Genomic DNA, 23,355 nt, shown 5'->3' on the forward strand with positions numbered 1-23,355 from the left:
GCTGCGCTAGATGATTGGCCTTCAGCTCTGTCAATCCGAAGCTAGAGGCCCCAAAATTGGCGGGGGAGGGAAGACGGTGGATAAGGAGGAAAGGAAGCGTGAGGGACGTGTGGTTTCGCGAAGGAGTGTTCAGAATTTTGCAATCGGCCTTAGTAAGGAGGCCTGGGTAAAAGGAGGAGGAGCCACGAGGCGTGGGGAATGGACTCAGGAGCTCTGGGAACTCATCTTCCTGAGCAGCCTGGATGGGCGGGGCCTGAAAAGTGACGTCGCGCCCCACCAGGAGAACCACCGAGATATTTGGAGGACCTGGCAGCCTAGAGGGGCCAGAACGCCTCGTTCCTAGCGCGTTTCCGTTTCCGCTAGGATATTGGCGGTTGGTGAGCATCATGGCAACCGTGGTGAGTGTCGGCGTGCGGAGGGCTGAGGAGTCTCAAGGAGGAGGGGGCTGGACGGGGACTCTTGGATCTTAGCGGAGAGGAGGCTGGGGGCCTGGACTCCTGGTTCTGAGGAAGGAGGGAGCTGGGGGCCCGGGCTTCTGGACCTGAGGGAGGAAAAAAGAAGGGACTAGTATACCGGCATCCTGGGTTCAAGTGAATATTTACGGTCTCAGTGGTCAAATCTGACTCCATCATCTTACTACAACTTCCAATCCTCTGGGCGCAACTAGTGGCCAGTTCTCCAGTCCTTTGCCTTAAAGTCTGATGAGGGTTGTAGTGTCTTGGGCTCCAAGCCATCCAGCAGTCTTGGGTTGTTGATGGTGTGAATAGTACCTGAGTACAAGGGAGAAACACAGGCGGGGACCTGTCTTATGCGCTTCAGATCGTGGAGTTGCTTATTGAGTCTTGAGCCAAAAGAGAGAGTGTTGAGAACCCAGAGGGTGTCAGTAGAGAGCGGAAAGGGCCGGGAGCACAGAGGCTTAGGAACTTGTCATGGGATTGTTTTAGCCATTTTCATATTCCCAGCATTTCATCAGGACATGCCCAAAGTGGATGCTCACTTGAATGTATGCATGTGAACTCCATAAAGGAGAGACCAGGTACACTGGGCCAGGCACCTAGTACTTTTCTGAGAAAAATCTGAATGAAGAAGGGATGTAGCCTTAGCTTGGGGGTTGGACATGGCTTCCAGATGCCTCGGTTCTCACGGTGACTCCAGTCAAGATGGGGCTACGATCGGGATGAGAGTTAACTGGTGCCTGAGGGGCGACATGTGAGTCTGTTTCTGTTGTCATGGCAAAGGGGGTGGATGGGGAAGCGGAAGAGGAAAGGGCAGTGGCCACACTCCTGAGACCCAGTTCGCATGGGTGTGGATGAAGTATTGAGAGTATGAGGGGATGGTAGGAGCTGAGTTTTGTTTCCATGGGATCAGGAGGCAGCACGGGGTAGGAAAGGCTTATGGTGAAGGGAAAGGTTTTGTAGGACGCAGGTCTGTTTATGTTGGGATTGCTGAGGGTTGGGATTCCTGGACCAATGTCTATTTTTTGTCTTGAGTAGAGTCTGATAGGCTGTATAGGGGTGGGTGAGAGTATGTTCCCAATCTTCTGATAGGGGTTTTGGGGCAGTGACCAACCTCCTATGAGGAAGAGTAAGTGGGAGAGGTCACAAACAGCAAGGGAGGGGGCTTCCTGACCATGGGGTCAGGAAGTCTGAACTCTTGGTTCCAGAGAGAGGAGGGTTTTCCTGGATTTGGGTGCCTGCATCTCCTCTCATTCTGGTTAGGAGACCTGTGAGGAGGAAGAGGGTTGAGGGCAGGTGGCCAAGGAGCTGGGTCAGCGTGCTGGCTTCTTAGGCCTCCCTTTCTTTATTCACCCCAGGCAACCTCTAATCTACTTTGTGTCTCTAGATATATCTATTCTGGACATTTCATGTAAACGGAATCATACAACATGTGACCTTTTGTGTCTGGCTTCTTTCACTCAGCATAATGTTTTCAAGGTTCATCCATGTTGTAGCGTGGATCAGAACTTCATCCCTTTTTAAAAAAAAATTATTTACTTATTTATATAAATTTATTTATTTATTTTTGGCTGCGTTGGGTCTTTTTTTTTTTTTAAGAATTGTATGCTGCATTGGGTCTTCATTGCTGTGCGTGGGCTTTCTTTAGTTGCGGTGAGCGGGGGCTACTCTTCGTTGCGGTCCATGGGCTTCTCATTGCGGTGGCTTCTCGTTGCAGAGCACGGGCTCTAGGCGCACGGGCTTCAGTAGTTGTGGCACGCGGGCTCAGTAGTTGTGGCACGCGGGCTCAGTAGTTGTGGCTCGCAGGCTCTAGAGCACAGGCTCAGTAGTTGTGGTGCACAGGCTTAGTTGCTCCGCGACATGTGGGATCTTCCCGGACCATGGCTCGAACGTATGTCTCCTGCATTGGCAGGCATATCCTTAACCACTGCGCCACCAGGGAAGGCCCTTCATCCCTTTTTATGGCTAAATAATATTCCTTCTTATGGCTACCCCATATTTTGTTTATCTATCCGTTGATGGATGTTTTGGGTTTTTTCCACCTCTTGGTTATATATAGCACTGCCATGAATATCTGAGTGGATCTCCATTCGGTTCTTGAATTGTCCCAGGCGGTGTTTACTCATCTCTCTTCCCCACGTGAGAAGGGATAATGTCTGACTTTGCTCTTTGGAAAGCTGGGGACACAGGAGACCTCAGTACCTGCTTGTTGAGTAGCTCAGCACTTCAGGGCATCATTCATTCAAACTCCAAACATTGAGCCCCAAGGGAGACCAGTGAGATGTGGGCTGTGCCCTTCATGGGACTCACATCCACTGGAGCCAAGAACATTGATCCAACAGTCTACCTTGTGAGTTTGAGATCAGACTCCCAAAAGAGGCTCTTCCTTCTGTCTGGACATGCAGAGACCCTAGAACTAGCCGGGCAGGGGCTGAGGTCAGGGAGGGCCTCCCTTTTTTTTTATTTTTTAATTTTTTTTATTACTTTTTTTTTTTGCGGTACGCGGGCCTCTCACTGTTGTGGCCTCTCCCGTTGCGGAGCACAGGCTCCGGACATGCAGGCTCAGTGGCCATGGCTCACGTGACCAGCCGCTCCACAGCACGTGGGATCTTCCCGGACCGGGGCACAAACCCATGTCCCCTGCATCGGCAGGCGGACTCTCAACCACTGCGCCACCAGGGAAGCCCTGGGGAGGGCCTCCCTTAATGAGTAACGCTTGATCTGATTCAGTGAGGGGGGTGGGGAGAGCAGGCCAGACCAGGGACCTGCACATGCAAAGGCCTAGTGACAGAGAGCTGGGGCAGCGAGGCGCAAGGGGGGTTGGGAGATCAGCAGGGGCCAGAAGACGTCCAAGTTAATGCCCACTCTGCATCTGTCCTCGCAGCTCTGGGGGACGGGGAGGACTTCTTCCTTCAGCAAATAACTCCTGGGCACCAAACATGGGCCTGGCCCTGGGGACGGGGCTGTGAATGAGACAGACACAGTCCTTGGCTTCCTGGGACTGAGAGCGTAATGGGGTCAACCCACCAGCCCTAGTGGGTGACAACTGAGGAGGATCTGGTGTTTGGGACGCCAGCCTGCCTGTGGGGAGGAGTGGAAAGGACTGTCTTGTGGGAGGCGGGCAGGAGGGACAGAGGAGGGATTGTTGAAAGCTGGGACCGCAAAGGCTCTTACTGATGCATCTTCCTCCAACCCCAGACAGCCACAACCAAGGTCCCAGAGATCCGCGACGTGACGAGGATTGAGCGTATCGGTGAGTGAGCGTGGATCAGGAATAGGACCTAGCCCCTGCCTGCCCTCTGCACCCCTGACAGAGCCAGCTTACCCAGGACCCCCAAGAGGGAGTCGGCCTGCACACCATCCCACCATCCCCCGTCCCCCCTGTCTAAGGAGGGAGGATCCTGAGTTCCAGAGCAGGTCAGATGGCTGGGGGCGGGGGTGGGGTGGACCATGCCAGGCCTCAACCCCAGGCAGTACTGCTGCTGGCTTGGCTTCCCTAGTGAGGCTCCCTGATGCCCCAGAATCCTGCTTGGAAATCGTGAAAGTGGATATTTGCTGGGTGCTGACTGGGGTTGGCCCTGCACTGACTGTCCGAAACCCCAAGCACACGCACCATCTCTGTGCGGGCAGGGACCTGGTCTGTCTCCTTCCTAGCGGTGTCCCCAGCACAGGCCCTGGCAGACCAGACGCTCCACAGATAACCATTGAATATGAGTTTGCATCCCTTGAATCCGTACAGTAGCCCCACAAGGCGCCTCTTGTGACTGTCATCCCATTTTTAGCTGAGGTGACCAAGACTCAGAGCAGTCAAGCCCCTGGTCCCAGCTCACCCGGGACCAGGAAGTTGGGGTGTAGTGGCAACAGCAGGGTGCAGCCTTTGCAAAGAGCCTTACTTGCAAGGAGGAGACTACACTTATTTGTTCACATTCATTCATTCATTCATTCAGAGCTTCCAGAAGAGGCAGTAAAGGGCTCCTGGCTATGAACCTGGGCTCTGGAAGCACGCTGCTGGGTGCCACTTCTGAGCCACGTAGTGAGGGGCTAGTTGCTTTCTGTGCCTCAGTTTCCTTACCTGCAAAATGGTGGGAGAGTAGTTCACCTCCTCAGTTGACATAAGATACAATAAGGTAAAGCACTTAGCTATCAAGGGCCAGCTGTGCTGGGAGCTGAGGACCCAGGAGACTCTAGCTGCACCCAGTCCCTGCCCTCAGCGTGCCTACTGTCCAGCACAGGGGTTGGCACATCTTTCCTTAAAGTGCCAGATGGTAAATCTTCTCTGTTGAAAGTAATCAATTCTGCTGCAGCAGTACGAGAGCACCCCCAGATGGTATGTGAGCGAATGGACATGGCTGTGTGCCAATAAAACTTTATTTACAAAAACAAGTGCCCACCCACAGGCTGTAGTTTGCCCAGCCCTGGTCTAGTGTAAAGCGTTGGAATCCTGCATCTTCACCTCTCACTGGCCGTGTGGTCTTAGGCAAAGGACCTAACCTCTCTGAACTCCTCCCAGCCTCCATGTCAGTGAGGGCCTGGGGGCGATTATTGAGCCCTGGCCATGATCCAGGGTGATAATAGCTGAGACTCTTATTCTCAGAGTTTCATGGAATGAGATTAGAACCTGGGAGGTCACTCAGGCCACCATGTAGCCTAAGAGCCACTCTTATTTACTGAGCATTTACCATGTCCGGCCATCCTCCCAGTGAGGTGGGGAATCCTGGTGCCCTTGTGACTGAGGAGGAAACCAGGGCTCGGCGGGGAAGCCCCTCAGGCCACACATCGACAGGAGCTGGCTGGTAACTGTGTCTTCTGGTTCTTTCCCCGCCCACAGGCGCTCACTCACATATCCGGGGGCTGGGGCTAGACGATGCCTTGGAGCCACGGCAGGTAGAGCCCAGGGGGCCGGGGTGGGAAGGCTGCTCCATGGGGGCCTCAGTCATAGGGGACCCAGGGCTGTGGGGAGTATGGGGACTGCGTGGTGATCTTCCAGACCTTTGTCTGCGCTGTATTTATAAAATTCAGCCACATGTGCAGTTTTATCGGTCTTTAAAAAATGGGAGTGGAAAAGGCTTTTTTGGCTTTTTTCTGAAGTCCCAGCCAACACGTCCTGTTTGATCTCATCAGCCTGGAGGTGGTAGAAATGCAGTAGTAGCCCAGGAGGAAGTCACCTTGTGTGCTCTGTCACCTCCCATCCCCAGGCGTCCCAGGGCATGGTGGGCCAGCTGGCGGCCCGGAGGGCAGCTGGCGTGGTGCTGGAGATGATCCGGGAAGGGAAGATCGCCGGCCGGGCGGTCCTCATCGCCGGCCAGCCGGGTACTGGGAAGACGGCCATCGCCATGGGTAAGACACCTCTCAGGGCAGGATCTCTTCTGGCCTTGCCAGATGATCCTTCCCGTGTAAGTCAGGGTCAGGGTCAGCCACGTCTAACAGACAGCTCAAAATGGCAGTGCCTTAAACACTATGGGTTTATTCTCTCCCATAGAATAATCTGAATGTAGGCCAATTCAGCCTTGTTGAACGGTGAAGGCTCCTACCTTCCTGCCTCCACATTACTTGCTTCCATGTCAGGGTCACCTCATGTTGCAAGAAGATGGCCTACGCTCCAGCCATCCCACCCATACTCCATATGGGAAGAAGGAGAAAGAGGAATTGCAATGAGGGTGTACCTCCTAGAGGTAGCTCCCTTTAAGCAGCTGTCTTGGGACTCCCACACACTCTTGCTTATATTTTATTGACTAGAACTTAATGGCTACACTCTGCTGCACAAGAGAGTGAGACATTAAAACTTATTTTAACATTTTAATGGGGATCACTGCTACCCTAATAAAATGGGGGTTCTGGAACGAAGGAAGATGGGAAGGATGGGCATTGCATAGACAGCCAGCATTCTCTTTTGCAATGCATTAGTGATTTAAGATCTTTTTACTCACAACTGTCCCTCATCCTTGTTGAGCTCCTATTCATCCTTCAAAACCCTACCCAGGCATCTTTTCCTCATTGAAGCTTTCCTGGACTCTCCTTTCTTCCCACTCATTCCCACCTTTGTGCCTTGACTGTGGGGCCAGGCAGTGAGAATCAAGGTAACAGCTAGGTCTGCAGTTAAGATAAAGTAGCACTCATTCGGGAACCCTGGTGTGCCAGGCCCTGGACCAGACACTGCGGACACTAAGATGATTAAGACCAAAGTCCTGACTTTAAGAAGCTTCCGGCCTGGGGGAGGTGTTCGTGGACACAGTCCCATCCAGGGTGATGAACAGAGGAGGCTTCTACCTCCGATGAGGGGTGGTAGGGAGAGAAAACGAGGTGGCGGTTGTCAGGAGAGACTTCCCAGGTGAGTCAGAGCCTGAACTAAGACTTATAGGATGTCTGGGAGTCTCCTGGACAGACGGTAGGGAGCAGGACACCCAGGCACAGAGTGTGACACACATCTGTAAAGGGGACCAAGGAGAGTTCCCAGCTCACACTGCTCAGGAGGGTTCGGTGACTTCCTGTCCGGGGGACTTGGCTCAGAGCTGGGCAGAGCCCTCAGGAAGGGGAGCTGGCAGAGGGGCTCAGCGCTTGGAGTGATGCCAGGAATGGCCCCGCTGTCCACCAGTCAGCTCCAGGCCCCAAGCCATGGAGGAGGCCCGTCCCTGTGCTGGTTCCAGACCATGTGACGGAGTCATGGTTGAGCACCAGTGTATCCCTGCCTGCCCGCGTAATCGCTCCTATGCAGGGTGCCATCCCGTGCCAGTGCTTGTCATGTTATCGGTCCTGTTACACAGAGGGGCAAACTGGCTTGGGGAGCAGACTTCTCAAGGTCACCCGGTGCTAAGCACTGAAGCCGGGATTCGAACCTACACAGTCTGACTCTCTTACCTTCAATTTCAGCCCCTTGCCTCTACCCCCCGCTCATCAGCCCCAAGCCCTGAGGCTAAACAGCTCTTAGAGGTTGGGAGGCAGGCTTGGCAAGATTACAGAGTCATAAGGTTTGCCCTCTGGGCAGCGCAGGGTTCTGATCCAGGACCTCCCCATGCGGCCCTCTGTCCCCTGCCTTCTCTGCGTCTCCTTGTCTGCCCCTCAGCACCCTGCCCCTCTCTCCTGCTCTCCTGCCTGAGGAGGGAGAAGAGCTGGTTTGCCACAGAGCGGGTGTTGGGGACCTGGTGCCAGGGCTGTCCCCACCTAGCCAGGCTGCCTCCCCTCCTTCCCAGGCATGGCACAGGCCCTGGGCCCTGACACCCCGTTCACAGCCATCGCCGGCAGTGAGATCTTCTCCCTGGAGATGAGCAAAACAGAGGCGCTGACACAGGCCTTCCGGCGCTCCATCGGTGTGCGCATCAAGTAAGCAGGGAGTGATGCCTTGTCCCAGAGGCCTTGGGACGTCCCCCCCCGGCCCTGCCAGCTCATCCTGCACCCAAGGGCTCATGGGAGTTGGCAATTCCTGAGGGCCCAGGCCTCGGGCTGTCTCCTTAGATCTGTTCTCTGCCCAGGGAGGAGACCGAGATTATCGAAGGGGAGGTGGTGGAGATCCAGATTGATCGCCCAGCAACAGGGACGGTGAGTCTGCTGCCAAGTCTAGGCTCCCCCCAGGGCTGGAGGGTGGAGGTCAACTTGCACCTTTAACACCTGTAAACAGCCTCCTAAATTAGTCTCATCTATTGCAATTAAATTTTGAATTTTAAAAACATGGTAGGAGAATCTTTAAATATAGGGAAAGCTATTCCCCAGATAGTTCTTTAAATTAGATTTTGATTACAGAAGAAATCCGTGGATACATCTTCCCTTTAAAAATGAACAACCGGGCTTCCCTGGTGGCGCAGTGGTTGAGAGTCCGCCTGCCGATGCAGGGGACATGGGTTCATGCCCCGGTCCGGGAAGATCCCACATGCTGTGGAGCGGCTGGGCTTGTGAGCCATGGCCGCTGAGCCTGCGAGTCCAGAGCCTGTGCTCCACAACGGGAGAGGCCACAACAGTGAGAGGTCCGCGTACCGCAAAAAAAAAAAAAGAAAAAGAAAAAAAAAAAATGAACAACCAAAACTCCCTTTAACTCCCTCCCCAATCCCAGTCCTCTTATGCTGCCACCTGTCCCTACAAAGGGAGCACCTCACTGTGGAAACAATTCCAGGAAACAGGAGAGACTCCAATATGCTGGGAAAAGCCCAGGCTTGGTGACTGTTTATCTTGTGAGGAGTGGCGTGGCATTTTGTTTTCTTAGCTTATCTCGTGGGGAGGGGTGTGGCATTTTTTGTTTTCTTAGTTGTGTTTAGCTGAGTTCTTCTGGGTTTGTGATCGACAAAAACCGCCTTTCATTTGGGTATAAAAAAGGAGTGTTACAGTGGGACCCCTTTGGCCATTCTGTGAGACCTCAGGTCCCTGTTGTTTTTACAGATTTTGTCTTTTAGGTTTTTGTTTGTTTCTTTACTGAATTTTTTTTTTTTTTTTTTTTTTTGCGGTACGCAGCCCTCTCACTGCTGTGGCCTCTCCTGTTGCGGAGCACAGGCTCCGGACGCGCAGGCTCAGCGGCCATGGCTCACGGGTCCAGCCGCTCCGCAGCATGTGGGATCCTCCCAGACCGGGGCGCGAACCCGTGTCCCCTGCATCGGCAGGCGGACTCTCAACCACTGCGCCACCAGGGAAGCCCTTTACTGGATTTTTAATAATAGCTTTATTAATGTGCAATTGACAACCAATAAGCCACGCCCTTGAAGGTTTACAGGATGTTAGGCTTTGACACACATGCACCCAAGAAGCTGTCACCGCAGTTGTGACAGTGGATATCTTTGTCAAGCCCCCAAAGCTGCCCCATGTCGTGCTTGTTCTGAAGCTGTGTTAGGGAGACATCCGGCCCATCTCTGAGCCCCTTGCCTGGCATGTCACCCCTCAGGGCTCCAAGGTGGGCAAGCTGACCCTCAAGACCACAGAGATGGAGACCATATACGACCTGGGCACTAAGATGATCGAGTCCCTGACCAAGGACAAGGTCCAGGCAGGGTGAGCAGTGGGGGCCGCACCAGGCGGTCAGGGTAGGGGACCTCTGGCCCTTCCTTTCCTCACCCGCACCCTTCATCCCCTGCAGGGATGTGATCACCATTGACAAGGCCACGGGCAAGATCTCCAAGCTGGGACGCTCGTTCACACGCGCTCGAGACTATGACGCCATGGGCTCCCAGGTGGGCCAGGGCTCCAGGTCCCCTCAGTCAGGCCCCAGGATGTTTCTCTCTCCTCCATCACCCCAGGGCCCACAGGGTCTAGATCCTCCTGTCACCGCAACCCCATGTCCCTGGTACTCCTAGTTCTTCCCTGTACCCTCTAGGACAGCTGGGGCCCCTCCGCTTGGCACTTGGCTCATGGTTCCTCCAGGAACCCCCATATCCTTCAGTGCTGTTGACTGCCCTGGTCTTGACTACCCCTTGGGCCTGGGGTTTCTGGGTGACCCCCATCTGGATTCTTAGTGCCATTCCAGGGAGACCCAGTCTCCCCCAGACGGCCCCTCGGGCCCCCCCTTCATGCTCTTTTCTGCCCTTGTCCACACCGAACCCCACCCCGGCCCCATAGACCAAGTTCGTGCAGTGCCCAGACGGGGAGCTCCAGAAACGCAAGGAGGTGGTGCACACGGTGTCTCTGCACGAGATTGACGTCATCAACTCCCGCACCCAGGGCTTCCTGGCCCTCTTCTCAGGTGAGGCCCAGCCGCCGTCTCCCCCCGCCCGTCCCCCAGCCCCAGGGGCCCTGGCAGCTCCCCTCTCCCGTCCACCAGTACGGCACCCCCGTGACCATGGCTTTTCCTCTCTTCCTCCATCCCTGTTCGCCGACTCCTTTTCTTCTCCATCTGTGACTGTGCTTCGTCTCTCCCCGTGTTGCCTCCCTGGGACATCTCTGACTCCCCGGCCCCCCCGTCGTGCTGCCACTCCAGGGGCTTGGTCTCTCTTCCCTCTGTCCCCGGCGTCCCATCCTTCTGCATCTTGGTCCACCCTCCAGCCCTGGATCCCTGTCTTGTCTCTGACACCCTGCCTCCCGCAGGTGACACAGGGGAGATCAAGTCAGAAGTCCGCGAGCAGATCAATGCCAAGGTGGCCGAGTGGCGGGAGGAGGGCAAGGCGGAGATCATCCCCGGCGTGAGTACCAGGATGGCCAGGGCAGGTGACGTTGCAGAGGGGGAGAAGAGGGGGCACAGGAGGAGGATTTGACACCCGTCCCCCTGGCCCCCAGGTGCTATTTATCGACGAGGTCCACATGCTGGACATTGAGAGCTTCTCCTTCCTCAACCGGGCCCTGGAGAGTGACATGGCGCCTGTCCTCATCATGGCCACCAACCGCGGCATCACCCGGTGAGCCACTGCCGGCCCCTCAGAGGCCCCTGGGGAGAATGGGGACCTCTGGGTGGTGGAAACGGCCACTGGGTAATCAGGGCCCGTTTGGTGAGCACCTCGCTAGGGAGGGGTGGGCTTGGCTATCCCCAAGCTTTGTGGCCCAGACAAGACAGTGTACTTTCCCCTCAAACAAAAGTAGGCGGCTCGTCGGGGCTGGTGGGCAGCTCTGCTCCCCAAGGAAGTCCAGGTGCCACATTCTTTCTGTTTTCTTGTTCTGGTAGCCCTTAGAGCTCCAGTTCCCAAACTGTGTGCCAAGGCATCCCAGGGTACTACAGAGAACACAGGAGTGCTGTGGGATGTTTTTGTTTTTGTGGGTTTTTTTTTTTTTTTTTTTTTTGGCTGCACTGGGTCTTCGTTGCTGTGCGCAGGCTTTCTCTAGTTGCGGCGAGCAGGAGTAACTCTTAGTTGCGCTGCGCGGGCTTTTCATTATGGTGGCTTCTCTTGTTGCAGAGCATGGGCTCTAGGCGTGCGGGCTCAGTAGTTGTGGAGCCAGGCTCTAGAACACAGGCTCAGTAGTTGTGGTGCATGGGCTTAGTTGCTCCGCAGCATGCGGGATCTTCCCGGACCAGGGCTCGAACCCATGTCCACTGCATTGGCAGGCGGATTCTTAACCACTGCGCCACCAGGAAAGCCCCTGTGGGGTGTTTTAAGGTTTTAAGGGATGCACAGTGACATGTTTTGGACGCTGCAGAAACTACTACAATTAAGTTGCTTACACCTAACTGCTTAATAGAAATAAAGGGAACGAAGCTTAGTATTTCTCTTGACCTAAGGATACCATGGAAAAATTCCTGAGACATGAAGGGTACCAGATGCCATAAAGCTTGGGAACCTCTGCCCTAGGATGTTGCTGTGCCATGTCCTCCTTGCTGGCTCTTCCCCACCTCATCTACATTTCAAGAGTCCACAGGAAGGAAGAAGGAAGTGGAGGGCAGAGAGCTTGCAAGAGGCTGGGGCCCAAAGGCTGCACCCAGCGTGGCCACCTGGACCCATTACCCAGGGCTGCTCAGGTGTATGGCAGCACCTGGCTGAACGGTAGCCCAGGGACCAGCACCTCCAGGGCAGCAGCCACGTGCCAGCTGTAGTGCAGGGAAGACAGGGGCATGGCTACCAGGGGCATGGCTACCAGGGGCAGCAGGCAGGTCGTCCTTGGCTCTGTGCTTGGCCCTTTTCCAGGATGAACTGCTTGCCCCCCTCAAAAGAAGCTCGGGAGGTAATGTTGTCTCAGCCCTGCTTTATGTTTTTTTTATTTTTTTTTGGCCATGCCTCACAGCTTGCAGGATCTTAGTGCCCCAATCAAGGATCAAACCCGTGCCCCCTGCAATGGAAGCGCGGAGTCCTAACCACCCGGACCACCAGGGAATTCCCTCAGCCCCATTTTAAAGATGGGGACGGCAAGGCCTGGTAACTTGTCCAAGGTCACACGTAGAAGGTGGCAGGGCCAGAATTTGGTATCCAGATGACAGGGTTGGACGAGACCAGCTGAGAGCATGTTCGTAGCAGCTGCAGGTCAGGCTGTGGGAACAGGGGTGTCTCCTGTGAGGGGCAGCAAACACAGTCATCCTCTGCAGATTCCGTATTCGTGGGTCTGCTTACTCGCTGCAGTTGATTTGTAGCCCCCAGATTGGTATCCATCACACTTTGGCGGTCATTCACAAACGTGTGCAGAGCAGGAAAAAATGGAATCGCCCACGGCAGACAGTCCAGACGAGGGTCAAAACAGGCAGTGCTTTGCCTCCTAGTTTCAGTTCACATGCTGTAAATAAGTGTCCTTTTCCTGATCTGTTTACTGCCACATTTGTCACATTGTATGCTTTTTGTTCCTGGTAATTTTGCTGTTTAAAATGGTCCCCAGCTGTCCAGCGTCACTAAGCGCAAGAAGGCAGGGATGTGCTGTACGGAGAAAACATATGTGTTAGATGAGCTTCCTTCAGGCACGAGTTCAAGCACTATTGGCTATGAGTTCAGCATGAATAAGTCAATGATATATATTGAAGAAGGTGTCTTTCACCTGAAACCACGCTGTCTATTGGTTGGTTGCCAAAACTGGTGACCAGAGGCTCCCCAGAGGCTACCCCTGTGTTTGCTGAGTGTTCACCTCCACTTGGTAGAATGCAGCTACCATGAATAATGGGAATCTGCTGTTTCCTAGCACCACGTGCCAGGCCTTGTGCTGGGCCGGGTGCCGCCGGGGACAGGACCGGCACAGTTGCTTCCCTTGTGGAGCTCTGTGTCAAGCAGAGGAGTGGGACCTTGATCCAGTAATCCCGGACACAGATATCTAGCTAAAACCAGCTCAGCTGCAGGGGGATTGATGCAGTCAGGGGGTGGCTGCGCCGTCGGGCAGTGACACCAGCCCGGAGCTGAAGGCTAACCCGTATTTGGTCTGGTGAGCGGGCTGTGGCCGAGGGGGTTGGTAGGGGTGGGGTGTTCTGAGTTGAGGGAATGGAGAGCCAGGTTCTAAGGGCATCACCCTGACAGCCTCCCTTCCCCCTCCTCCCCAGGATCCGGGGCACCAGCTACCAGAGCCCCCACGGCATCCCCATTGACCTGCTGGACCGCCTGCTTATCGTCTCAACCTCTCCCTACAGCGAGAAAGACACAAAGCAGATCCTCCGCATCCGGTGCGGGTGGGGGGCCCCCCTGGCCTTCCAGGGCAGGACCAGGCTGCAGGCCTGAGAGGCAGGGCTGGTGTCCACCCTGTTTGACACGTGGCAACACTGAGGTCTGAGGGGGAGGTCACTGGGCCTGCCAGAAGCAGGACTGGGCTGGGCATCCAAGCAGTGGCCTATGATGGGGGCGTGCTCTTTGGAGAAGGGAGGGGCTGTGCCGGTGACTGACCTTGTGGAAAGAGCCCTGGAAGGGGGAGCCTCAGGAGGCCCAAGGTTTGGGCCCAGCCTGTGCCTCGGTGGCTCTTCTGTGCTTCTGAGGACGTGGACTCCACGTGTACCCCAGGAGGTCCAGCAGCGCCAGGGCCCTGGCTGAATGCCACCTACGCCCCCTGCCCGCAGGTGTGAGGAGGAAGACGTGGAGATGAGTGAGGACGCCTACACAGTGCTGACCCGCATTGGGCTGGAGACCTCGCTGCGCTACGCCATCCAGCTCATCACGGCCGCCAGCCTGGTGTGCCGGAAACGCAAGGTCAGCGGCTGCGTCTGCCCAGGGGTCAGATGAGCAGGTGGAGGACATGCTACCCCCAGGGCTTTCCCTGGGCAGTTGCATTTAGTCCCAGAACCCAATTTTTCAAAGGCAGGGGACTTTGGTCTCTCGAGTTAATTTCTGTGGCTCCCAGCCTGACACACGGGAGGTGCTGAGTAAATATCTATTGGCTGCAAGTTGATGCCGTTAAGTCATCATTTTACAGATGAAGAAACTGAGGGGTGGGGAGGTGGGGCCCACAGCCATGAGGTGGCCACGGCAGGATTTGAATCCAGGTGACCTGGCCCCAGAGTCCTCACCCTGACCCGCCTCCTGGGAGGGGCCCCACTGAGGTCTCACGTCCCCTATCAGGGCACCGAGGTGCAGGTGGATGACATCAAGCGGGTCTACTCGCTCTTCCTGGATGAGTCGCGCTCCACGCAGTACATGAAGGAGTACCAGGACGCCTTCCTCTTCAATGAGCTCAGTGAGTGTCCCCCTCCCTGCCTGCCCCAGAGAGGGAGGAGGGAGCCCGGCCTGGAGAGCTCAGGCCCTGCCCTCGGGGCCACACTGACCACGTGGCCTTCCTTCTCCCAACAGAAGGTGAAACCATGGACACCTCCTGAGCTGATATCACCTTCACCCCCGCTTCCTCGTTTTCTACCAGAGTTCTGACACTGTGACTTTGTATTAAATGGTTCTGAAACTGGACCTATTGTGTGTGTTGCGTGTGCGTGTGCGCGTACACAGGCACACACACCCTGAGACCCCAGAAAGACACCCCCAGAGTGCAGTTTGAGAAGTCTTTATTAGGAGGCATGGGGAGGAGCGTCTGCTGGCTCCAGGAGTTGAGGTGGGCATGGGAGGTTGGGGTGGGCATGGGAGGTTGAGGTGGGCATGGGAGGTTGGGGTGAGCATGGGAGGTTGGGTTGGGTATGGGAGGCTGAGGTGGGCATGGGAGGTTGGGGTGGGCATGGGAGGTTGGGGTGAGCATGGGAGGTTGGGGTGGGCATGGGAGGCTGGGGTGGGCATGGGAGGTTGGGGTGGGCATGGGAGGTTGGGGTGGGCATGGGAGGCTGGGGTGGGCATGGGAGGCTGAGGTGGGCATGGGAGGTTGGGGTGGGCATGGGAGGCTGAGGTGGGGATCCTTAGAGGAAGAGGAGGCCTGGGCGAGGGGAGCGGTCACAGGCCAAGGGCTGGGCTCTGGGACCCCCACAGTCAGAGCTGCTGAGGCGGCAAGGCCCGCAGTGACAGCTGAGGGCCACGGGGAAGGAGACCATTGGGTCCACACCAGGCGGGCAGCCGGGGAGCCGGATGGAGGCAAAGCGCAGCTCGCGGTAGGTGCACACTGGCTGGGGCACAGGCGGCAGGGCAGCCGGCAGCACCCGAACCTAGAGGTGGCGGGGTTGGTGGGGGGGGGTGCTTGGGTGTCTACTTGGGGCCAAGCCCTCCCCCGAGCTCCCTCACTGCACCCTACAGATCCCAGACTCGGGTGTCCAGAGGACCGTCTGTGCTCTCCCTCCCACACGCCCAGCCCCTGCCCCGGGTGGCGGGCCACCCTTCTACCCCCGGGGCCACTTCCTGTCTTCTGTGGGCCTGGCCCTGAGTGATGCACCTGGGGCTGAGGTGTTAGCACCCACCCACCCCAGGCAGCTCACCATGCTGGGGCAGTAGCCGGCACAGATGCTGGTGGTGAAGGTGATGCAGACAGGGCAGGCCTCGTTCTCAGCGGCCAGGGTGGCGTTGATGGGCCGGCACAGCGGCCGCAGTGGCCCCCTGGGTGCCCACACCCCGGCCACGCTCAGCAGCAGCCACAGCAGCAGCCCCTGGGACAAGGCCAGTGCCTCAGGGCCAGCCTGAGTCCTCTGCCCCGGGTCCTTAGCACCCACCCCCAGGCCCCGCATACACACGTTCGGGGACCCAGCTCCTCTGCCTGACGTCTTCCATTCAAGAATCTCCCATCCCCATACCCAGGGACCCCAGACACCCCAGCACCTCAGATACCCACCCTCAGGCCCTGCACCAGCTGCTTCCCTCCTCCTGCCAGGAAGCTTGCTGGCTCTCCACACCCTTCTAGAAAGAGGCCTCCTTTGCCAGGTCACAGGACTCTCCCTCTTCCTTCCAGCCGTGGCCTGGATGTAGTCGCAAGGGGCCCAGGGGCCCTGCGGTCTTACCTGGAGCATCTCCATCCTCGGTGTCTCCCCTGCCGCGTTTACCTGGTCTTATAGCTGCGGGCTGTGGGGGCGGCAAGGCCACTGGGGGCGGCAGCATGGTGGGGTAACCTGGACACTAATCTCCCCGGGGGCGAGAGGCAGACAAGGTCAGGGAGATGCAGGAATGGCCCAGTGGCGCCCCCCTCCCCCCACTCCCTGAGTGGCTTCCGCGCCAAGAAGCAGAAGACGCCCAAGGTGAAGCGGACTTCACAGCCTCAGTCCCCAGGCGCTAGGGAGGCCGTGGTGGGAGCACAAGAAATAGGGTATAGGAGGCCGCAGCTGTGCCCCTTGCCTTGTGGGCCCCCCTCTACCCATCCTGAGGGGAGCCCGCCAGAGGCTGGAGCACCGCCCCTCTGACAGTCCTCCAGTGGTGATAGGCTGAAGCCTCAACCCTACTCCACCTGCAGTAGACTGAGTCCGACTCCTTAGGAGGGGGGTGGCTTCGATGTTGGATTCTGTCACCGGAGGTGGGGGGGTCCACCCAGACGCGCCGCCCCTCCACCAGGGATTCAGCGGGAATCCCACCTGCCCCACACTCAGGTCCCCAGAAACCAGGATGCCGGAACTGAACCCAGCAAAGAGCGTGGTTTAGGCTATTTATCTCTGTCGTCGACTGAGAAGAAGGTGTGTCCCACCCTCTAGCCCACAGCCCCAAGGTACATTTTCCAGGCTCAGTCCCGCCCCCGCGATCGAGTGGACGTGTTAGATTCGCCCCGCCCACGGTCCAAGCTCTGCCCGTCTTAGCCCCACCCAGTGTACCCCTAGTCCCAGTCTTCCAGGCTCGGCACCGCCCCCGCTTGGGGGGCGTGTCCAGGGCGGGGCTGGCCCGTCTGGCTCAGACCAGCGCGGGCTTTAAGCTGCCGTAGTTGAAGTTCTCGGTGCTGTAGGCTTGCGGCACGCTGTAGATGCCTGACTCGGGTTTCCAGTGGGGGCCGCCCCAGGGCAGCTCCAGCGGGCAGAAACGGTCGAGCCGGCGGAGTGGGTGCAGCGGGGGGCTGTAGGATTCTTGAGCCAGAGACAGCGCCCCGCGGTGCGGCACGACTGGCATCACCGGACGGGCGCGGGGCACGCGGATTTTCGGCGGCCGGAGTGGCCGAGAGGAGCACGGACCGGGCGGCTGCTTCGGGCCGGGGCCCCAGGCCTGGGGCGTCTCCCCGAAGCTCCAGGAGGTCATCGAGTCCTTGCGAGGGTAGCCTGACAACTCCTTCCTGTCGGGGATTGGGGTGGAGGCACGATGGGAAGGGCACAGCTAGATAGGTCCTCGAGGACACATTTGTAGGAGTCAGGGACGCTTTAGGAAGCATGGGACTGGGGAGTCCTAGCCTGGATTCCTGGGTCCTCGAGGTATTTAAGGGCCTGGAACCTGGGACTTTTCGCATCCTCGGAAAAGAGTTATCTGGGGGACTCAAATACCAAAGGAGCCCGCCCTAGACCCTCAGGGCCACGTCCCCAGATCCAGAACTCCTTCTTGGGCCGTTTGCAGGCTTCCTGTTCCTGAGAGTTGACACTAAGCATACCAGGGCGCTAAAAAAGGTAGGGGCTGGATCTGAACTTCTGATTATTGCGCGTGCAGGAGCTGAAGGCCGAGACTACTGAGTCAGAGACAGGGAGCCAACACCGGGGGGCTCGGCGTCCCACCAGCCTATGCGGGGGCTGTGCAGGGGGGCGGTGCCAAGGGAGGATCCAGGCTCACTTCGAATAGGCCTGGAAGTCCCGGGCCGAAGTGGTCAGATAGAGCTGATGGCGGTCCAGGATGCCCTGGTCAGAAATAGTGAAAGGCCGGCCGGCCAGCTCGGGGTTCTTCGTCCGGGGGATCAGAGCCTGAGGAGGATCGCGGGAGGAGGGATGAGCAAGAAAGGTTTCAGACCCTTTTTCATGCCCTGTGTCCCAGACGGAATTCCTCTTCCTTCGGCCTCAACAGCGCCTCTGAACCAGGCCGACACCCGCCCCCAGAATCAGAATCCTTCCTGGCCAGTTGCACGCCAGTGCACTTCAGCTTCGCTCCCCAAATCAGAACCCTTACTAGCCTCACCTCCAAAATCCAAATACTTTCTGCCCGTCATCGGACACAAAGCCAAGCACCCAGTCACTAAAAAACCTTCCCTGCTCCTCCCCTAGATTCAGACCTTCTCGGTCCCGCCCCTGGAATTCAGCGGCGCCTCGGGCGACTATTACTCCTTACACCTCCCTACCACTGGAAGCCAGCCCCGCCTTCCGCCCCAGACCGGCCTCAGAATATTCAAGCTCCGCCCACACGTACATTAGGCTACCGAGCTCCGCCCGCAGCCTCAGAACCGCCTCCTAGGCCCGCCCCAGGATGTACTAGCTGTGGCCCCAGCCTCAGAGCTGGGATTTCGGGCTTCCAGTCCCCTCCTCCTCCTGGCTCCGCCCCAAAAGGCCTAAGCCCCTTCCCCACTCAATGTAACCTCCAGATTCTGTCCCACTCTTTAGACCCCAGACGCAAAATTCCCTCAGACCCCGCCCCAGGGTCTCAAAGATCCGCCAGATCCTGCCACTGCGGTTTTCTCCGCTACCTGGGAAGGGCCCCCTCGGTTGTGGTCCGCAAGCTCCAGGGGCTGGGGCCCGATGAAGGAGGTGGCGCCCCGGTCCAGGCTGGGCCAGCCGGTGTACTGCGCCCTCGTCTCACTGCACCGGTGCTTTGTGATCAGAGGGAGGCGCCCGCCGCGGTGTCTGAGCTGCAAGAAGACGACGCGGGGAAACAACATGAGGGCGCACGGGACTCCAGTGCGGTCCCCAGCCCTGTCTCCCGCGGACCTGGGCATCCCAGAACCTTACTTTTTCCGCTACATCCTTGATCCCCACAATCCGCGTGCGGTCCGCAGGTTCTGGGGCTTTGGGCTGCGCGTAGGGCCCGCCGTGGGTCTTGGGCACGTGAGCTGAGCCCGAGGTTGTCTCCCATCTGCTGGTGACCTCGTCGAAAGCCCAAATATGCAAATCCTGCTTTGCGGCCGGGGGCAGGGGCTCCGCGACCGTGGACTGAGGAGAAGGTGCAGGACATCAGCTAAAGGGACTCAGGAGTCTCGTCCGCAAGCCCTGATCCTTCCCAGTCAGTCCCCAGCCCCTTCCTACCGCCCGTTCCAGGCATCCAGGTTCCCTGACCCCTCCTCTCTCAGACCGAGTCCCCGGAACCCTCCTCCTTCTGTCAGACAGGACTCTAAGCCCGGAATCCCCTTTTCTCTCAGCAGGTGTCTGGATCCCCAGGCCCCTCCTTCAGTCTGGGCCCCCAGTCTCCTCTTGGCTAAGATCCTAGGGTCCTCTCACCTGCACAGTGGGCGGGGGAAAGGGCACGGGCGGGATAAAGTGGTGGGCGACGCCACTGCTGGTGAGATGCCAGCTGGGCTGGGATCCAGGCACCTCGGTCCCAGAGATGGGGGACCGTGGGGGACCGTAGCGCCGAGCTAGGGTCCGACCCGCCATGGTCCCACCCCCGCCCTGTAGCCTAGCAGGAGCCGGCTTGTTGTTGCTGTTGCCCCGGGTGACAGAACCCTCCCACCCTAAACCCAGCCAATGAAGGGCCTGCGGGCGTGCAGATGGATGGAGTGAGAAAGACTCCAGGAGGCAGGAGGGAGGAGGATATTGAGAGGGGAGTACAGAGACACCAAGAGGGGCACAAAAACTCAGAGAAATGGGGGGTGGGGGGTGGGGACGGAGACCCAGAGGGAGAGGAGGGCAGAAAGTGCGGGGGAGAGCAATAGAAGTCCAGAGTTCAGAGAGTTTGAGACCCAGAGAGGGGGCAGCAGAGAGAGGGGGACAGAGACCTGGGGTGGGGGGTGGTCAGATACCCAAAAATAGAGGAACAGAGGGAGAGGAGGGCAGAGCTACCCAGCGCACCAGGGTATCCATGAGAAACATCCCCCTTTCCTATAGGGTCCCGGGCCTCTTGGCCACCTCCTCCTTCTGCCAGGACAGCCCACCTCGGCAGCAGAGGGCAGGGGTGAGGGGCTGGGTAACGACTTCCAGACTTCCCCAGGGCTCTCCCTCCCCTCCTTGTGTGTGCTGAAGGACTCAGCATCAGCTTTGGCTTCTCCTGTCCTGCCTGCCTTTGATTTGGTTGAAAATTTCCACCTGGGTATGGGGGTAGGAGAAGAGGGAGGGACCCACGGGGAAATACTTAGCAATAAAGAGGGGGGTGTGGAGCTTTGCTGAATGAGAAAGAAACACACACAGGAATGGGTGAGACAGTGAGTGAGAAACAGGGACAGAAAGAGAGCTACTGACCCAGAGATGATGGGACAGGAATTTAGACACAGAGACAGCAAAGAAGGCGGCAGAAAAGAGAGCGGGAACCACAGACCCAGAACACAGAGATGTAGAAACAAGGGCAAAAGTGTGTGTCTGTGTTTGCATGCGGCTATGGAATGGTAATATATGAAGGGGTGTCCTGAGGGTGTGGGGTCTATCCCTGAATTCTCTTGTCACTTCCTCACTTTAAAGCCCTTTTGGTCAAAGCCTCTGCCTCCTCAGCCCCCATTATCTCATCCCACCAACCCATTCTTCAGACAGGGAAAACTGAGGCTGCCTTCTGCAGCCTGGCCCAGGGTGCCACTGACCCCCTCATTCAGGCTTCTGGTGCCGCTTCTCCTGTTGGATTTTCCAGGCTCACTCTAGGCTGATCAGGGTCCAAATCACCCCTGATCCCAGCCAGGGGGCAGGCCAGTTGGTCAAAACCTCATGCTCTACTCAAGCTGGACAATGGTAAGGTCTATTTCTTTACTAGTATAGGGTAAAGGTTGGGACAGGGAAGAGGGGTAGAAACCTGATTCCAACTCCCCACCAAGGCCAAACTCTTAAGCATCCTGACCTCCTGTCATTCAACCTTGCTTGTGCTCCTGCTGTGGTAGGTAGCTCACTACCTCAAAACAGAATATCTAAGCCAACACTTGCCCTATCTGACTAAGTAAGTTTTCTCATTCGAACCCCAGCTCCCAACTAGTTGCCTACATGTTCCAGTTTTTATGCTCCCACACACACTTCTTGACACATCCCCTCCTTGTCACTCTCTCCAGGGTGGGCAAGGTGATGTCCTCTGAGATCGCATGGTCAGCAACTTAGAAGCTGAGGGCCTCCAATGGTCAAATCCACCAGAGTTGATCTGACAAGTTGTGTATTAGAGCTCATAAACAGTAGGCACTCAGAAAATATTGGCTATCATCATCATCATCATTACCCTCAAGTTCATCCAAGAGAACTCCTATTCATCCTTCAAAACCCCATTTGGTTTCACCATCTGTCTTTCTTGCCCAGATTGAGCTCCCAAAATCAGAGAGCTGTGATTTTTGTGACCATTTGACGAGTTCCCAAACTGAGGCCTAGAGCAGCCAGGCCACCCCTGAGGTCTTTCAGCATCCAGCTCTCTTCTTCCTCTACCTGCCCAGTTCCCGGTCATGGGCCTCAGGCCCGGCCAGTCCGGCTGAGGAGCGTGCAGACACAGGCAGTGTCAATTCGAATCCATCGCCAGCCCACACGGCCCTGGGCATCGGTAGTCAATGCCCGCACGTAGGACTGCTTGGCCTTACACTCAGACACCCAGTGCCTCCAGTCCACACCCCGGCAGCCTCCTCCACCCCCACCGGGGCCACCTTCCCCAGCGCTGTCAGCCTTGCAGCGGGTTTCAAAGAAGTACTGGCGAAGGGGATTGCCGCCAGCCGCAGGCACCTCGCCCAGCACCTCCACCTCGCGCCCACGCAGGTCCACAGCAGTCCGGCGGTCTGTCACCCAGCCGCTGACTGCATCACACACAGCCAGCTCTCCGCGGCGACTTGCTGGTGTTGTCTCACTCACCCCCCGCCGACTGCGGTTGGCCGGGCTGCCAGCTGGCTCCCCAAAGGCTCCAGCCTCCAGCAGGAAGAGCAGAGGGGGCCCAGCGGGGGTACCCCTGGACAGGGCTACGCGGGGGGACAAGAGGTCCCACTCGGGGACTGGAAATGGGGGCAGGGGTGAGGATGAGGCGTGGGGCTCCACTGGGACACTGGGGAGGAGGAAAAGTAGGAGGATGGGGAGGGAGCCTGAGGGGTGGGGGAGCATCTCGCTGAGCACCTGAGGATAGAGAGAGGGAAGCTGGAATTAGAGAGAAGGATAATAACTTAGTGGGGGGGGGGCCGATGGGAACTTCTGTGTGCCAGAACCACAGGGAGGCGGTTCTGGCACTTGTTCTAGAACTTTGGGGGACCCTATATTCTAGGACTTCGATAATGCCCAACTTCTAGATTAATCATAATTAGTCTACTATTATTACTATTAATAGCCAACAAATGGGGAAATACACGCAAATGGGGAAATACAGGCTCAGAGAGGTTAGTGACTTGCACCAGGTCACACAGCCAGCAAATGCCGGAAGTGGAACTTGAACCCTGTCCCAGCAACTCCACTGTGCCATCCTGCCTCTACAACCCCAAGAAACCCTAAGCCCTGCAGCCTGGAGGAGGTTTGAGTTTCCAAAATTCTGAGAAAGGTCATGTTCTGGAATCCTAGGGAGACCCAAGTTCAGCTTAAAACTGCCACTGTGAAGGCAAGACACTTCCTCTCAGGTGGGGCTTCAGTTTCCCTGTCCATGAAATTGGCCCAGGGCTGGGAGACACTGGCAGGGTTGTGCATATTGCAGTTTCTCTAGAACATTCTGGAAGCCTGTGGATTCTGGGACAGGATGGCCTGGAGAGGACTGAGAAGAAGTGGGTGGTTACCAGACCTGTCAGCACCTCCTCCGCCTCCGAGCTCCGGGGTTGGGGGCCCCCAGGCTCCGGGGGGCCCCTGTGGGGGATGCAGGTGGCCCCCTCCTTCCTGACATCTCAGGAGAGGGAGGGGGCAACCACCTAGCAGAGGAAGGGAACAGGTAGGTTATAGAGGCAGGTGGAGGAGGGGGCCTGAACACTCCCCTTCTCAGTGTTCCTTTTAAAGTGTAAGGGACCAAGAGTCAAGGCTGCATCCCCCTGCTAGAGGCCCCTGCCCTGCCCAGGTGATGGCTCCTGGGTGGAAAGCAGATGGGGCGAGGAGAGGGGAGGGGAGACGCTGAGGATGAAGGAGGCTGGAAAAGATCACATCCTCCTCAGCCCATTCATCTCTCAGACAGGGCGGGCGCAGGGCTGGCCTGGACACCCGGGTGTCTGAGGGCCCACACTTAAGAAGCCCCGGGTCCCGGAGGCTGCTTCCTGGAATGTTCTCTCCTCACAGGACAGGCCAGGGCCC

At 57.3% G+C, this 23,355-nt stretch overlaps 4 protein-coding genes across 4 annotated transcripts; 1 reads left to right on the plus strand and 3 right to left on the minus strand.

The window, feature by feature from the left end:
• The first annotated feature begins 74 nt into the window (after positions 1-74).
• RUVBL2 (RuvB like AAA ATPase 2) lies at positions 75-14,650 on the plus strand. The gene is made up of 15 exons (XM_082608330.1): positions 75-398; positions 3,654-3,708; positions 5,284-5,339; positions 5,651-5,792; positions 7,643-7,772; positions 7,922-7,988; positions 9,316-9,422; positions 9,508-9,601; positions 9,987-10,110; positions 10,452-10,546; positions 10,641-10,759; positions 13,306-13,425; positions 13,813-13,942; positions 14,312-14,426; positions 14,540-14,650. Exons 1-15 carry the CDS (start codon positions 387-389, stop codon positions 14,563-14,565), a joined length of 1,392 nt encoding a protein of 463 aa, XP_082464456.1. The 5' UTR covers positions 75-386; the 3' UTR covers positions 14,566-14,650.
• A 377-nt stretch (positions 14,651-15,027) lies between these two features.
• Positions 15,028-16,693, minus strand: LHB (luteinizing hormone subunit beta). The gene is made up of 3 exons (XM_082607126.1): positions 16,114-16,693; positions 15,598-15,765; positions 15,028-15,330 (listed from the first exon to the last, which is right to left on the minus strand). Exons 1-3 carry the CDS (start codon positions 16,126-16,128, stop codon positions 15,088-15,090), a joined length of 426 nt encoding a protein of 141 aa, XP_082463252.1. The 5' UTR covers positions 16,129-16,693; the 3' UTR covers positions 15,028-15,087.
• Positions 16,694-16,930: 237 nt separating this feature from the next.
• On the minus strand, positions 16,931-19,590 carry SAXO3 (stabilizer of axonemal microtubules 3; the record flags this gene model as incomplete). Its single annotated transcript, XM_082607136.1, has 5 exons — positions 16,931-17,360; positions 17,846-17,973; positions 18,687-18,848; positions 18,949-19,149; positions 19,435-19,590. 5 exons carry the CDS (start codon positions 19,588-19,590, stop codon positions 16,988-16,990), a joined length of 1,020 nt encoding a protein of 339 aa, XP_082463262.1. The 3' UTR covers positions 16,931-16,987.
• Positions 19,591-21,564: 1,974 nt separating this feature from the next.
• On the minus strand, positions 21,565-22,916 carry NTF4 (neurotrophin 4; the record flags this gene model as incomplete). Its single annotated transcript, XM_082607214.1, has 2 exons — positions 22,859-22,916; positions 21,565-22,209 (listed from the first exon to the last, which is right to left on the minus strand). Exon 2 carries the CDS (start codon positions 22,195-22,197, stop codon positions 21,565-21,567), a length of 633 nt encoding a protein of 210 aa, XP_082463340.1. The 5' UTR covers positions 22,198-22,209; positions 22,859-22,916.
• Positions 22,917-23,355: the final 439 nt, after the last annotated feature.

The sequence above is a fragment of the Mesoplodon mirus genome (assembly GCF_964341445.2).
Source record: "Mesoplodon mirus genome assembly, chromosome: 19".
Classification (NCBI taxonomy): Eukaryota; Metazoa; Chordata; class Mammalia; order Artiodactyla; family Ziphiidae; genus Mesoplodon; species Mesoplodon mirus.